The sequence below is a fragment of the Paroedura picta genome, chromosome 15 (assembly GCF_049243985.1).
Source record: "Paroedura picta isolate Pp20150507F chromosome 15, Ppicta_v3.0, whole genome shotgun sequence".
Classification (NCBI taxonomy): Eukaryota; Metazoa; Chordata; class Lepidosauria; order Squamata; family Gekkonidae; genus Paroedura; species Paroedura picta.
This window is the reverse complement of record NC_135383.1, coordinates 5,309,186-5,323,786: the sequence shown is the minus strand read 5'-3', so window position 1 is coordinate 5,323,786 and position 14,601 is coordinate 5,309,186. Positions and strand designations below refer to the sequence as shown.

The following is a 14,601-nucleotide window of genomic DNA, read 5'->3' as shown; positions in this document are numbered from 1 at the left end:
ACATGTCTGGAGAGCGTGGCCTCCCTCGGAAAGATCTCAGCCCATCGAGCGGAACGGACGAGACCGATCAGCCGACAGATTCTGAAAATCCCAGCCCGCCTGCTGGAGGCGTTAGGGGGGGGAAACACCTTCACGCAAATATTCTTTAACCGGTTATTGCGGAATTCGAGAATCTCTCCATCTGTTGGTGAAACGACACATGCTGTTGTGGGGGGGAGGGGGCTGCATCTTCAAAGAGATGGTACTCCGGAGGGGACGAGGCTCAAATTCCGTAGTGCTCAGCACAAGGTCTCGTCTCAAAATCCTTCCTTCCTTCCTTCCTTCCTTCCTTCCTTCCTTCCTTCCTTCCTTCCGTTCTCTCTCTCTCTCACTCTCTCTCTCTCTCACCTGCCTTGCAGGGTTGTTGTGAATACCAAAGAGCCATATACACTACTCTGAGATTTTGGGAGAACCTGTAGAATAAAACACTCTTAACATAAATAGAAGAAGAAGAAGAAGAAGAAGAAGAAGAAGAAGAAGAAGAAGAAGAAGAAGAAGAAGAAGAAGAAGAAGAAGAAGAAGAAGAAGAAGAAGAAGAAGAAGAAGAAGAAAGATTTGGTTCTTATATGCTGCTTTTCTCTACCCGAAGGACTCTCAAAGTGGCTTACTATTTCCTTTCCATGTGGGGCTTTAAAATAGCCTTGGGGGGGGGTCATTTTTGCTTAGGGAAATGTCACTGAGAGTAAAGCATTAATTGTCCCCCACCCCCCACCCCACCCCACACACACAACTGTGCTTTTGACTGCATTTTTACTGCTATATTATATGCCTGGAGACACAATCCCAGCTTCCCAAGTGTAAACAGTGGATGACCAAACCCAATGAGTCTCTTTGCAGTTTAGACTCGAAGTTCGCCCACCCGCGAGCAATCGGGACATCTCGGAATAATCACGGCCATGTTAGAGATGCGGAAACCCATTACAGTTAGATCCCTGCAAAGTCTGAAATAAATTATCTCTGGGAAAAAAACAGTTCCCTAAACCCAGCATACGGTGATTCATTTCTGCACGACAGACCAATCTTGAGAGGAGAAATTGGTCAGTTGTGAAGAGGGGGGGGTGGGCTGTCAAGCCGTACTCAGCCGCGAAGACTGGAACGCTCGAGAGGGAGGCCACGGACCACCGAGGTCCTCCCGATGGAGCCTGCTCTTCCCCGTACTTGACAATGCTTCTGAAGTGAGTGGGGATGGCAGGCGAAATGATACCTAAGTTATGAGCACAGATTGTGTTCACCGCTGCGGAAGGGGTCAAGCAGCCGGCAGGAAATCTTCCGCTGCTTTCCGCCGCGCGACGGAAGGGAAATGGTAATATAAAGTCAGCAAAAAGCGAGAGGGGAGAAACGGTTGACAAAAAACGTAATAGGGAGGTGAAAAGAGAGGAAAGAATGAGAACGGGGAATATTTTCCTTAGGGAAAACGGCTGCTGCAGAAGGTGGGCTGCATGGCCACCTACCCCACTGAGGGAACCTCCCCTCCCTAGAGGCCGCCCTCCTGGGTTCCGGACATCTCTAGACCGAGAACTGGCCACCCTGGCCGCACTTACTTTTGGCTTTCTCGTTCTTCCGGGAGGGTCTCCAGCGAATGCACGACTTGTGCTCGTCCAGGTAGTAGAAGCGGACAAGTCCTTTGGAACTTCCCCGGAGTTTGATCATCTGGGTCCCCGCTTGCATGGAGCTCATGCATCTTTCCACTGCGGAAAAAGAAGAGGGAGAGATGCAACATTAAGGCACAACCGCTTTGTTTCCCCACATAGGCTACAAGAAAGACAGGTGAGCCCAATACACAAGTGGCAATTTCAGCTGCATGGAAAATCGAGGCGGATCCCAGCTCTGTCACACAAACCCATGGAATGGACAGCTTTCTGGCTGTGCCCTTTCGGCCGGTGGATTGGAGACCACAGAGCTTCCTGCCCCCCATGTCTTCTCAGCTACTCCAGAGGTTTTGACGCATGTAGGTGCAGCCTTGAAGCTACATGGGTTTGGCCTATCAAGTTACCTAGGCTACATCTGAGTGCCCTGGCAGGAATTCTCCCTGGATCATGGCAACCCATCCTAGGTTGCCTGTCTTGTTACATTCCGGTGGGTGGCTGGGTTGGTCAGAAGCAGCAGAACGAAGTCTGAGTCCAGGGGACAACACATGTTCATTCGGGGGAGAATCTTTCATGTGCAGGCACACTGAAAGCATGATACATGCCACGTCTGGTACAGGCTGGCTGGGGACCGTAAGCACGCTGTTGCTTCCGTCTTGAATAAAATTTGTTCGTCTTAAAGGTGCCACTGGTCTCCACCCCTGCCCATTTTGTGAAATGGAACTCTGTGTGAACCAAGGGAGGTGTCTACGAGACACGCCTTTACTCATTCCTATTACACAAGACCCTTTTTGCCAGTTTTTCCACCGGTTCATCCTTGAACGGAGCACGCAAGACAGGCACATGCTCATTGCCACTATATGAAAATGGAAGTCCAGTCTGCAGAATGCATCGAGCACCTTAGGAAGGAACCTGGGAAGGAAAATGTGCGTCCGTGCAAATTAAATTCATGGGAATCTGCAGAGGAACCTGAGAAAGACATGGAGCAAAGCACTCGAAACCGCACGGCGTCAGAACAAGTGCCGAATGGAATGAGCAGCACAACTTTAAGGCTCAGCTGACGCGACATTACAGCTTTCGGCTTCAATTCACTTAACCATCTGGCTCTCGAATTTCTAACACCTCCCAGGCAAAAGTTTCATCGCTTTCTCTCCTCCGTTTGTCATCCAAAATACAAACAATTTGGGCGGCCGTATTCCGCTCTGTCCTCCCGTCGGAGGAGTAAACTCCGGGTTTCGTTTGCCTTCCGCTTGCCATAAACGCACAGCGAAGAGAAGGTTTGGGGGGGGGGGGGGAGAGAAAATAATTACGCAACTTGGCTGTGTGGATTATTGTCAATATTCCGGAAACCCTATAAAAAATTCACAAAGGCTCATAGGGACAAATTGCTTTAGAATCAAGTGGTTTTTTCGGTATAGAGGGCATTAAAAATTAACCGCAACAAAATTATTAGAACGGCAGGCCGGATTCTGCTTGCGTCTCACTGCAAGGCGGCCCGGTGCCAAAGAGCGTTTCGGATCAGGAAAGTGGAAATGTACACAGATTGCGATCGATGCCGGCTAGGAGGTTCCAGCAGAACTTTCCAAAACTTGTTTCCTTTATGCTGTGGAGGATGAGGGGGATGAGGTACTCTGCAGGCCAGGACAGGCTTTAACGCACAATATCTCCCAAACTTCCTTCGCTGAGCAGAAGCCAGCTCTAAAGTCATTTGAGTCGCCAACCTCCAGGCGAGGCCTGGAGGTTTCCAGGAATTGCAGCTGATCGCCAAACTTGTTTTGAGCACAGTATCAACGTGCAGCTCAGCAGTTTCTTTTTGTGAACAATGTAGTAACACGGGAACATGAAATCGGAGCATGGAACACTATGAAGAAGAAGAAGAAGAAGAAGAAGAAGAAGAAGAAGAAGAAGAAGAAGAAGAGTTGGTTCTTATATGCCGCTTTTCCCTACCCGAAGGAGGCTCAAAGCGGCTTACAGTCGCCTTCCCATTCCTCTCCCCACAACAGACATGAATTAGAGGCAGTGCTTGGTTACTGGGGGGAGGGTTCTGGGGCAGGGGTGGCATCAGGGGAAACCCGGAAGTAACATCGGGCAGCTCTGGGGATAACTGGAAATGCCATTATAAAACCACAGATTTTTCTGCCAATTCCTAGAGCGACCCCACACCACATCTGGATTTCTTCCCCCTCGTGGTGCAGATGGTACCATTTTTTCCTTTTCTTTTTCGACCATGGCACTTGTGGTAGCAGCAAGGAGGGCAGCCAGCAGGAGGGCTCCTGGCAGCACGAATGAAACGGCAATTCATGACTCTGCAAATAGTGACTGTCCACTGTAGACAGAGGCCAATGGGGGAGACGAGAAACACGTCTGCTGGAGGCCCAGAGCCCCTGATAAGGAGGAAACGGCGGCAGAGAGGCAGATCAAATCGCCAGCTCCTGGACAGCTCACATTTTAAAAAAACTACAGGTTGGTAGGACTTTTGACCGGCATCTGCTTTGTGTTTCCAGGCAGGTGGAGACGCAAGCCGGTTCACCTCTCCCTGGCACTTGGAACAAGATCCCAGGCCAAACTCTGGCGAATGTCGGCTCTTGTTAAGTTCAGCATCACCCGTCCTTCTCCTAACAAAGGCCGGCAACGTCCCTTGAAAAGAACATCGGAAACGGGGATTCTTTTTTGTGAATGACAACCGAGATTTCCAAAGCGCCGATGCTCGAGCCGGGCCTTTGGAAAGATAAAACCGTCCCTGCCGTCCTTTGAGGCTCCTGTTGCGGCTCTGAGCTCCGGCAGACAATTAAGGAAACTTCTCTTCTGCTTCTGAGCCGCTCGACGCATGATCATTAGCTGGGCCGGCTTGCATCTCCGTCTCCCTGGCAGCAAAAACAGATGCAGATGAAAGCCAAAAGACCAGAAGGAAAGCGAGGCTTCTGTGAATACTTGCGCGGCAGCATCAGCCTAGCTGGCATGGCAGCCACACGCTCCTTTCCGAACGATGCTGAACCGACACCTGCCAAGCACGGACGCGCCACTTTCATAAGACGCTGGTCATTGGAGCAACTATTTGATGGCCACCCCTCCTGCGGCCTTTCTTGACATTTTTTTACCCTTGAGAAACCCCTAAAGCATTCCTCAGGCTTCGAGAAACCCCAGAAGTGGGGTGATGGTGCAGAACATGGCGGGGAAGCCTCGCTGGGCACACGCCCACCCCGGGCCCCTCCCCTTCTCCCCCTTCCCGACGATTGCAGGATCAATCCTTAGCGCTTCTGTGCCCCACTCTGGCGCCAAATAGGACGCTGGCCCGCAATTAAGGACTTGACTTTCGAAATTTCGTTTTGCGCCCAAGAAGGAACACGGTGGCGATTCAGCACTTCCCCAGAGGAGCCTCGTCCGCCTCCAGGAGGAACGATTCAACAGGGGCCTCCCCCCTTGCTCTAGCCCTGGGATTCTGTGCTGCCTTGGCAATAGTCACAGAGTGTGAAAATAGTTTGCATCATCTCCCACGTGGCTTCTGCTCCAAGGCCTAACTCCTAACTTGCGTAATGTGCCTATCTCTGAACCACAAATATTTTATTTATTTCATTGATTTATGGGGTGGGATATGTAGCCTGCCCTGTCTTTCCCACCTGCAAGCCAAGAAGCTGCCCATGAGCATCTAACCCAGTGCTGTCTGGACTAGCTGGATCTCGGATCCTTCCCCAGTCTTGCTACCGGAGACCGAAAAACAGCCAGTGTGGGGTGGAGGTTAGCGGATCCGACAGGGGTGGCCAAACCTGTGGTTCTCCTGGTGGACTACAATTCCCATGAGCTCTGACAGTATGGTCATGGCGGGGGATCATGGGAATTGTAGTCCATGAACATCTGGAGAGTCACACTTAGGCAACCAAATCTGGGACAACCGGCCTGCCATGAAACCTGCTGGGCGACCACGAGCCGCAGTTACTGCATCTCTCAGAATAACAGAGTTGTGGGAGGAGAAAAGAGAGGAGGGGAGAACGTGGCAGGCTCCCACCGACCTCGTTGAAGGAAGAGCAGGGTAAAATGCCCTAAACAAAATAAATCAAATCCATTTCAGCAGAGCTGGCAGGGACTCTTCCTCTCTCCGGGTTAGAGCTAACAGCTAAGCTTCTCCCTCTTCTCTTCCCTATTCTATGCTTAAGCAGCATGTGCTCAGCTTTTCTGCGTATTTAGGCTCTGCCAGCACTGGGGAAAGGTTGAGAACACAGAGAAAGGCACAACAAGAAAGACCATTGGCACACGAACAAAACAGAGGAATACACCACCTCCTGGCCCAGATTTTGCTGGGATTTTGAGGTACGCTGCCCCCAAGCCTGGAAGCTCTATGCGGCTCTCACAGGCTTAGGCATCCGTCGGCTTCTCATTCACGGATTCTGCAAAGTCCCCCCTTTTTTTCTTTTTGTAAATCCAGCAATCAGTCCCTGGCTGTGTCTCATGGCACTCGGTTGCATAAATGAATGGCGTGTTACATAAGAACAATTGGGCCTGTTAGCACATTAGTGCGCCGCTGACTACATCGTACAAACGGAGACACCGTTAATGTAAAACACGGGCGGCGTTCAACGGCTCATCCACAGAAGCGCCCCCCCCCCACTGTGTGCTGATTGCGGCTGGGGGGAGGGGATCCCTGCACAATCGGCTTCCTTTCTTCAGCTTAAAACAATTGTGGCCATTGGATTCTCTCGAGAAGAATGACACCAGCCGGGCAGCGCATAATGTCTCCTGACACCAGGCTCCAGCTGCCCCGGCATGGCAGACCCTCCCTTTGCCGAGAAGGGGCACAAAGTCACTGTGTCAGAGCTCTGTTTATGCACAGGGCAGCTTTCATTCCAGCAGGGGGAAGAGACAGAAGACTCACAACCCTCGGGCCTCTATGTTGCACTCTCTCATCTGGGGCAAAAAATAAGGCCCGCTGGACAGATACGGGCTCAAGGCACTCCAGTTCTCCTATCCCTGGTTTGGGGTGCCTCATAGAATCATAGAGTTGAAAGGTGCCTCTGAGGTCATCTAGTCCAACCCCCTACCGAATGCAGGAAACGCACAGCTACCTGCCCACCCACAGCGTGTGCTGGCAGGGGCTCATGGGAATTGTAGCTCTGGAGAGGCACAGTTTTGCCCACCCCTGCCACAGACTCACTTCTCCAAAGCTGCCTTTTTCTCCAGGGTTAGTGATCTCTGCAGTCTGGAGATTCCAGGGCATCTCCAGGCCCCGCCTGGAAGTTGGTACCCCTAGTCCACCTTGCCTGCAACGTGCCTGTGCGTAAACCTTAAGTCGCTGCACAGCTTGCCGACTCACATGACGGTGAGGCTTATTTTGAACGGTGGCCAACCGACCATGAAACAATGACAAGCTTGCCGGTATTTCCCCAATCACAAAAGGGACTTGTCTCCTAGCTGTGAACTGACCTTCTGTAGGCACCGAGAATCACACCCCTGACCTACAGTACAGCCGCCCCCACTGGCCACCTGCCTCCTACACTGGTCTGCTCAGTCCTCTTTTTAATATCTGGACATCCTGATCAGTTCAAAAGGTTGGACACCAGCTGCAGTGTGCAAAACGGAAGTGAATGTGCTACATGTTCCCTCGACACCTGTGTTTATAGTGCGCTAGGCCTGACCCGAAATTTCACGTCTTGAGAACAACAGGGAGGGGCCCCAGGGATGTCTTATCTTGTGTGTATAGTGAACCACCGTGAGCCAGCTAGGCTGGCAGTGGCGTAATATAAATATAATTAATAAATAATAATAAATAAAAATCTGACTCAATGAACGATGCCAAGGAAGACTGGAGACCAGAAGCACAACGTAGACCGACAAGCTTTTTCCAGTACAATTCTGTTTTTGAAGCATCCTAGCTTGGAGGATCACCCAGTAATTGTTATACTTTCATACAGTCCTGACCTGACTAAAACTAGACTCTGCTGCCAATGAATCGATACCTCTGAAATCCTTTAAGGTCCTCTCGTCTCGCCCTGGGCCACCTTTGCCCTCTTACCTATTTGGCCCATTCTCCATTTGGAAGTCGCCACAATGCTTCCGCCAATCCAGAAAAACTCTTCCGCCAGGCGGGCGACCGAAAACTTATTCTGGAGCAAAGGAGACCGGCAGAGCTCCATGTGGGCGGTGAAGGTCGCTTCTGCGTTTCGGAGGCAAGATCTCCCTCTCTCTTTGGAGAGGCCGCAGCCAAGGCCGTTACAAGATCCCCGCGGAAGGACGCGTGCCAAAATTAAAAACCTGCAAATAAAAAACACCCCACAAAGATTCCCAAGGCTATCGTTTTGGAATTACAAGTCAGAGATCATTCCAAACGTTTCGGATCCACAAGCAGCATCTCAAATTCAGTCTGTCAGTCCACTTCCCATTCTTCCACGAGGCCGGGAGAGAAACACCGAGATTGCTTTCTTGTTCGCCCGAGTCATCAGCACTTGAGTCGAGGCGCTTTTCGAAAATAAAAAATCCGCGCTTAAGACGTTGCTTTAAAAAATGAGGCATTGCTTGTTCCCTGGGAGGCAAATTGGCGTTTGTGCAAGACGGAGATGAAGGCCCATAATGGCTACATTTCCTGCCGACGCTGCTACTCCAAGGCCCTGGGCGTTTCTTCGGCCCCGTTTGGATGACCGCAATTGGATCCTCCTGTGCATATCGGACAGGGGACACACTTGAAGACAAACACCCCCTACGTTTGTCTACAAACTCCCCACAAGTAACACTCCAAGGGATTTCTCCTTCTGTGCTATTCTGGTCGCCGGTTCTCCATCTAGGCACCGGGAGATCTCTTCCTCGGCCTTGCCATGGTTTTATTTTTCTCCTTTAAATAAAACAAGCATATTCACAAAGGCCTGATCCCCAAAAAAAGAGAAGAAAAGAAAGCCTTCATCTTGCCTCTTTCTGCAAGCTCAAAAGGACTTTTTCAACTGCTGAGCCAGCATCTCGATAAGGACGACGTCTTTTGCTCCGGCAAGAAGGGGGAAAGAAAGAGCTACCTTCAATCCGGCTCCGGGAACACATGTTCGCCAGAAACTCTAAATCCCACATGTACACTAATCCCAAAGCTGCAGCTCTAGCCCTATCCAGTGGAAGGAATTACGGAGAGAGAGAGAGAGAGAGACAGAGAGACAGGGAGAGAAATATGACCAGGAAACCAAAAATAAGCACTGATCGTAGCCATTTCTGCATGAATCGGCTGGTTGTCTCGAACCACACAATCGCCTTAACGCAAACGACAGGGGCTTCTCGAGTCGCCACCCAGCCCCGGTTCAAGCAGCATTTCGAAACGAATGCTAGATGTCCTGCTTAGGCAAAATGTTTAGGGAAATGTCAAGGGATATAAACCAAGCTGCAAGAAGACCAGGCAAACTTTCCCAGGAGGGGTTCTGCCCCCATTTTCCCCCACGTACACACACACACATAGTGGGGCTGCTCACAGGCCCGGGAGCTGCTTTATCCAACAAAGCGCTGGGTAAGAGACAGACACACAGTTACATAATGCGCCAGGCTAGAGAAATGTAGGGCAATTTGTGAAGGGCAAGCTGCATGGCAGGACATGCCTCCGAAAACTCCCCAACACACACACACACACACATACACACAATTTCCTGGCCGGGGCCAATCACGCCTCCCTTTGGGGCAATTCTCCCGCCCTCTAAACATGCCCCATTATCGATTTTGGCTGCCACGGCTTCACCTGGTTCCCAGTTGCCTTCAGTGACCTCACCAAGCAGCCGCTTCCTATTGGTCCAGGGCCGCTGACATCATCACGACCAACTTGTTAAGCGGGAAGCCCCATGTGACTCCTTGGGGAAAGAGGAATACAGCGGAAACCCTCTGCCTCTGGGTTGGGAGGGGGGGGTCGGTGGTCCCTGATCCACCTGGGGACCCTTGACTACCCCCATTATGGGTTTTTTGTTGGAGTACCGCCCCTCTTTCCAAGCCAGAGAGAACTGCTCTGTGAGCACTGCGACTGGCCCAAGGTCACCCAGCTGGCTTCGTGCGGAGGAGCGGGGAATCAAACCTGGTTCTCCCAATTACAGGCCACTGCTCTTAGGCCACTTCACCATGCTGGCTCTCACGCTGTCTCAAGTGGGATGGTCCCAGTGCAGGTCTGCCGTCAACCCAGTGGGAGCTGGGTAGTTTGCTTAAGCCGCTGGTTGCTGTGACCTCTCCCTGCTGACCTTTCCCCCCTTCCCCAAGTGGCCCTCAGGAATCAGCACCCTTTGCCATTCATTGGAGCTGCAAGGCACCCGAACAGCAAACGGCGATGGGAGAGCACTTCAATCCCATGGACCTGTGAGAGACCCAATGAGCCCGGCTCGCTGGCCATGCCTGGTTATTAAACAGACCGAGGCTCCCTGCTTTCCTTGACCTCTCGAGCCCTCCGGGGATTAGCCTTCAAGCATCTTGGCTGGGGAAGCCGCTGTTCTCTACTTCTCCCCCCTCCCCAGCTTTGCGCACGTACAGCCAACACACTGGTGATGTCCTCCAGGCCCGATCCAGGTTACCAGATTAGCAGCCTCGCTTTATCCCGCAGGAACGGGGCGTCAAAACGGCATGCCTATTTAACGATCAGCCAGAATCAGAGGCGGAACGGGACAGGCCACCAACGCCACCGCTGTCAGGCCAAGTGGGGAAGGCCAGCAGTGACTTAACGGCTTTGGAAGTCAACACAGGGAGGGCCAAATGGCTTTCCGGGTTGAGTCACGGTTGCCAAGTGGGTCATGTTCAGGAGGGCACAAGGGGTCCCTGCTTCCCTTCCTCCCCTGCTTTCACTGGCTGCTGCCGTCCTCTCCTTTGCACCGTCCGTTTGAAAGGTTCTTTTGTTTCATGTACGCATGCTGCATGGCTTTCTTGAAGCACGCAGCATGGATCGTTTCTCCATGTAACATACAACTAAGATATAACGCGGATGCTCACCGCTGTTCCGGAACAGGCATACCTGGAGAACAGGTATGTATCTCACGAGACGAGGTCTGAGAGACGACTTCCGTGGGCTTGCATGGAAGTAAGTTGCATGGAATCGACGGACAAAGATGGACCAACTTTGAATGTCTCTGGCCTCAAAAAAAACAATGATAAGCTTTCTCAACCAGGGTTTTGTGAAACCCTGGGGTTTCTTGATGGGAAGGTTTCCTGAATGACTGGGAGTTCATGAATTCCCCCCGCCCCCCCAAAATGGCCAGTGTTGGGCCTGGAGGAGGTGGGAAGGGAAGGGAAGGGAAGGGAAGGGAAGGGAAGGGAAGGGAAGGGAAGGGAAGGGAAGGGAAGGGAAGGGAAGGGAAGGGAAGGGAAGGGAAGGGAAGGGAAGGGAAGGGAAGGGAAGGGAAGGGAAGGGAAGGGAAGGGAAGGGAAGGGAAGGGAAGGGAAGGGAAGGGAAGGGAAGGGAAGGGAAGGGAAGGGAAGGGAAGGGAAGGGAAGGGGGCCTGGTGGATGTGTATACAGCTATGCTTCCCAACCATATTCCGAACCATCGTTCCACTTCTGTAGTTTCTCGAAGTCTGAGGAATATTTCTGGGGTTTCTCAACAGCAAAAAAGTTTATTAAGGCTGCCCGATGGGGTCACCAGAAGTCGGCTGTGGCAGGACGGCATTTCCCACCATGGATGACGGCAAAGGGTTTAAATTGTCGATCTCTGGCTCGGGATGAAAGGAGGTCAGCCAACAAGGTAGGCAGTAATGAAGCCAACTCCCACCTGCCACAGGGAAAACCAGGGGCTTAAATCTTGAGCATGGATTTATTAGAGAGCTTACGCCGGGCGTCCATATGGCACGGCTGCTCTTAAGAAGCAAAGCTTGGAGGCCCGTAGGAAGGATGGAAAAATCTCAAGCCCGGCGTGCAGGAAAACGCTGCCATGGCAAGCTGCTGGATTTTCAAAACGAGCGTGAATGCCTTGCCGCTGATGATGAATCCGCTATGGCTGGGTTTATTTTAACGTCGTCCTGCAGGCTGAGAGCCGTTTACAGCAGTTTCCCCAAATGCAGGTGGGTAAAGCACCAGCTGCCTAGAGAAAAAATTGCTTTGTTGAGGAATGGAACAGCTTTGTAAAAGAGAGAGAGGAGAGAAAGAGAGAGTCCTAACAGTCTAACTGTTTTTCTTCATCTGGAGGCCATCAGGGAGGAAGTGGGTTCCAAGGAGCCGGAAGCCCCCAGCTGAATCCATCAGAAAACAAAAGATTATTTGAAAAATAACAGGAAGTTCCTCTTCTAACTGTGCTCCCCCCCCCCCAAGGCCCCTGTGGGATATTCTTCATATGCTGTTGAACTCTGCGCACCACAGATCTTGCAAATTTCAACAATGCGAACCCAGATCAGCCTGCTCCTGACCTGACACTTTGACCACTGACCCACAATACCTGGCCAGCCAATGTTTCCTCTAATTTTTCCCCCTCTCCTGAGCAGAGCAGTTCACATCCAGAACTGCTGGACTCTTAAACTGGGCAACAGGCAGTGCGGGACCCTGTGTGGCTCCAGACACGGCGGGCCTTCCTGGGTTCACAAGCGACTGCTCACACACACACAACTTAAAGGGAACCCTGCTGGCCACCCCAACCTGACACCCACCCTGTCCTGCACCACCTTCAAATTTGAGACCTAAGCCAAACAGGCCATGAATCCGAGAGGAAAGAAATTTCCAACAGAAGGTAACAGAGTTTTGATAAAGACTCCAAAGTTTCTCGGGAAGGATTTGCACCCGCCGTGTCCTTAGGAAGCCCTCGCCGGGTTTTCGCTCCCGCGGAAGCAAGCGTCTGCTCTGCTCCTTTCGCCTTCCTCCCGCACGCTAGACAAGCATTCCTGGCCCTGCTTAACTGCGCTGGATTAGGGAGAATTAGCCTATATTGCGGCCCAGCAAGTAGGTCAAGCAATAAACCTGCCGTCTTTTCACCAGGCCTGAGGAAGCCCATTGCCAAGCAAGAGTAGGTTGACTGAGAAATCAGAGGAGGCCGTTCCATAACCATTGGGCTGCCACTGAAAAGGCCCTCCCTTGTATACAGAATCATAGTCATGGGGTTGGGAGGAGCCCTAGAGGCCATCTAGTCCAACCCCTTGCTCAAGGCAGGATCAGCCTCAACCATCGAGGATAAGGATCTGTCCAGCCACTGCTTGAAGACCACCTATGAAGGGGTGCTCACCACCTCCTTCGGCCCTCGATTTGACAGCTGAACCATCCCCCAGCGGAGCTTCAGTGGTCAACGGGACACCCAGGAAGCCCCTTCAATTCCCAAGCAGGAAGATATATTATACGTACTAATTCCCAACAGGCAAGACTCAGGAGAAGCTACTGCACTGTTTAAGTAGGCTTGCTTCAGCCACACATCGACTTTCGTTCCCATCCGAACACAATCCGAGGCCTTATTAGCAGCCATCCAGCCCCCTTCCTATTCCCTGGCGGTTTGTGTTTCCAACCAACTCGTAAAATATGCATCCACCTTTCCAGTTCAATTGTAGATCCCACGTTGACGCCTCCAATTAAGAAACGTTTAGTCCAACCCCTCTTGCCCATTCAGACACACGGACACGCACACAGGCAGGTCTCAGAAGTTCCCTCAGTGCCGGGCCTAGGGGAAGTTAGTGCTTTCAACGTATACTTGCGTTCGAGACTTCTACCCATTAAGCAAGCGTGCAGCTCTCTTTGATACATGTGCAAGCTATTAAAATGGAGCAGGGAAGGAAAGAGGGGGATAATCAGCTTTCGGGGAGGGGGCTGCATTCGGCATTCTAAAAAGCTCGCTTAAAAAATTCAACTTCCCCTGGATAAACAGAGGGGAAAACCTGACCCTTTTCTGCTTCCTCTTTTTTAAATATCAATTATCTCTGGCAATATTTACTTTCCCTTCTGCCTCCGAGCATCTCGACATACCCACATCAGCCACCCAAAAATGCTGGGCAGAGGCAAGCTTGCCTTTTCAGACCTGCTCGGTGAAAGTCATCTGGGGGAGCTTGGGCTCACCACAGTCCTGTTAGAGCTCTTCTTTCAGAGCAATTCTGATAGAGTTCTCTCAGCCCCACCTACCTCGCAGGGTGCCTGTTGTGGGGAGAGGGAGGGAAGGTGACGGTAAGACTCTTTGAGACTCCTTCAGGTAGGGAGAAGTGGGGAATAAAAAAACAACTCTTCTTCTTCTTTTGGACTTATTGAAGGCAGGAAACAGGGCTGGTATCAAATGCAAGGCCCTGGCTAAGGGACCACTTTGGGTTGCCAACTCTGGGTTGGGAAATTCCTGGAGATTTGGGGGTGGGGTCTGGGGAAAGGGAGGTTTAGGGGTGCAAGGGTACAATGCCAGAGTCCACCCTCTAAAGTGGCCATTTAGTCTGGAAAGAGATTCCTTGGGGAAATGACAAGGGCAGTTCAGGAGGTTCAGGAGTATATAGAATGGATTCCGTGTGAGCTAGAGACATAGAAGTCACAGGCGATGCCCTACAAATGCTCCTCAACATGCCTTCCAAGTTCCACCCCACTGTTGCTTTGAGGTTTGATAAACGTTTAGATTGAGCAGAGACAGTCCGTCTGGAAAGGTATCTGTTCACAAACCTCAACGAATTTCCATTAACTGTTTGAAAGTTCAGGGAAAGTTTGTGCTGGCTGACCTGCCACCAACTTTATTTATCATGATCATGAGCCGCGTTCAGGCCCTACCTCTGGTTCATCTCTTATTTATCATTATTATTTATTGATAAAATGTATAATCCATCTTTCTGCCATCAGAACCACCAAAGGCAGCTGAACATTATCCTTGTATCCTGCATTACTGAGAATTTGGTGCTTCAGAAACCTCCGTTCTATAAAGCGGACAGACATGTGCGTACAAAAAGGTCAGCTTTATTCTAGGCTACTACAAGTCTTAAGCTCTCTCTCCGCTCCAGAAGGGGTAAGATCTTAACGTCCTTACATACTGAGATCTCCGATGCGTCGCCATCTGCTCAGTCCTAGCGCGTACAATTATGGAAAGGAAGATTTAAATTAAAAGTTCCGGCAGTCG

The 14,601-nt window shown here is 51.2% G+C and overlaps 1 protein-coding gene across 6 annotated transcripts in view; it reads right to left on the bottom strand.

Annotated features, from left to right (window-relative positions):
• Positions 1 to 14,601, bottom strand: part of PLCH2 (phospholipase C eta 2) — a 188,550-nt gene that overhangs the window by 73,049 nt on the left and 100,900 nt on the right. For 5 of the 6 annotated variants that reach the window (XM_077311135.1, XM_077311136.1, XM_077311139.1 and 2 more), the window contains one exon: positions 1,581 to 1,727. In XM_077311135.1, the coding sequence (XP_077167250.1) occupies positions 1,581 to 1,727 (147 nt within the window). Of the gene's footprint in view, positions 1 to 1,580; positions 1,728 to 7,629; positions 8,597 to 14,601 lie in introns of those variants that run through there. The other variant, XM_077311140.1, reaches the window with a different exon arrangement.